The sequence below is a fragment of the Limulus polyphemus genome, unplaced genomic scaffold (assembly GCF_000517525.1).
Source record: "Limulus polyphemus unplaced genomic scaffold, Limulus_polyphemus-2.1.2 Scaffold5302, whole genome shotgun sequence".
Taxonomy (NCBI): Eukaryota; Metazoa; Arthropoda; class Merostomata; order Xiphosura; family Limulidae; genus Limulus; species Limulus polyphemus.
Window position 1 is genome coordinate 27,632 of NW_013670912.1, and position 1,431 is coordinate 29,062.

The 1,431-nt window shown below is 29.1% G+C and overlaps 1 protein-coding gene across 1 annotated transcript in view; it reads right to left on the bottom strand.

Annotated features, from left to right (window-relative positions):
• Positions 1–314: 314 nt before the first annotated feature.
• The window catches only part of LOC111089124, a 24,319-nt gene continuing 23,202 nt past the window's right edge, over positions 315–1,431 (bottom strand). Inside the window, exon 10 of the mRNA XM_022400983.1 lies at positions 315–834. Within this exon, the coding sequence (XP_022256691.1) occupies positions 776–834 (59 nt within the window). The 3' untranslated portion in view covers positions 315–775. The remainder of the gene's footprint in view (positions 835–1,431) is intronic.

Consider the following 1,431-nt stretch of genomic DNA (forward strand, 5'->3'; position numbering starts at 1 on the left):
ACTGAATTGTTTTTTAAATTAACTACTGTAAAAGTATACTGAATCTTTTTTTTTAAATTAATTACTGCAAAATATACTGAATCTTTTTTTAAAAAATTAACTACTGTAAAAGTATACTGAATCGTTTTTGTCTTTTTAAAATTGTTGAAAAATAAAAGATGACAACAAATTTCAAAAGTTAACTTTAATGAACAAAAGAATTTATATATATATATATTTATATTCTTTTTTCTACACAGTATCCATCAAGAATTTTACAAATCTAATAGATCCAGTTATGAATGACCAATTCTCTAGATTATTTAATAGGCAACACATCGTAAACTCTGATCAGGTGGACATCAAATAACAGAAATTATGACATTAGTTCAAACAGGATAAATTAATCTCTTCAGTTTCAAAAAGATACTAATGAAACATACTAATGGAATGTATATTTTTAATTTTGATTATATGAGAAATGAGTGGGTCATGATAACATTTATATTATGCATCTGTGGAGAAAACCAAATTTTCTGCAAAGGATGAGTGAAACATGCTTGAAACAAGTTCTCAGGAAAACCCAGGAAATAGTTCAGAAGATACTGATATGCCCAAATAAGTATATTTATCTACCCTGATAATCACGTATCAACGATACTCGAAGTTTATAACAGGTACATGCTTTAATTCTGAAGTTCATCACTGTTACAAACTTTCTGCATGTAAAGTATAGCATGTTAGTAAAGAAACTTGAACAATTGTAATATTTATTAGTCCACAAAACAAGTATTGTCTAACAAGTACTTAGTAAAGTTTCATCATCTAAGTTCTTCAAAAGATGGTCCAGTTCATCTGAAAAAACAACAACAAAAAAACATGTTTTTCAACAAATGAAATACTGCTAGTCATTTATTAGATTTTACAGCTTTATCAACCTCTGGAATATTAGATAAGACAATAGATAAGAACATTATTCTTAAGTTTAACATCAGCTATGCACAGTTACTATAAAGTTCTAGTTTTTATTGTTAAATACTAAACGGTGAGAGAGTATTTAAAGAAGTGCTTTGTAAAAATTCATAAAAAAAACAGTAATAACACACCAGCATACAATGCCTTTCCTCTAGTCTTTCACTGCTCAGTTAGAGATATCTGCTCAGTGCAGATATCTCTCGTGTAGCTTTGCACGAAATTCAAACCAAAGAAAATGAACTTAAAACATATTTTAACAAAAAGGAACGTAGTAGTGACTAAAGAATTAACAAAACATAGAAAGCCCTGACAAGTTTGACAGGCCAAGCTTGTAATCTTCAAGGGATGGCTTAAAACTGTTCCTAATGTCTTTTGCATAAAGGTTTAAATCAGCCCCAATACCAGTACACATCCAGGTTGAAGGTACATGTGAACTTCGTTTAAAATGACTGACTCACCTGCTATAATACCAGTTTA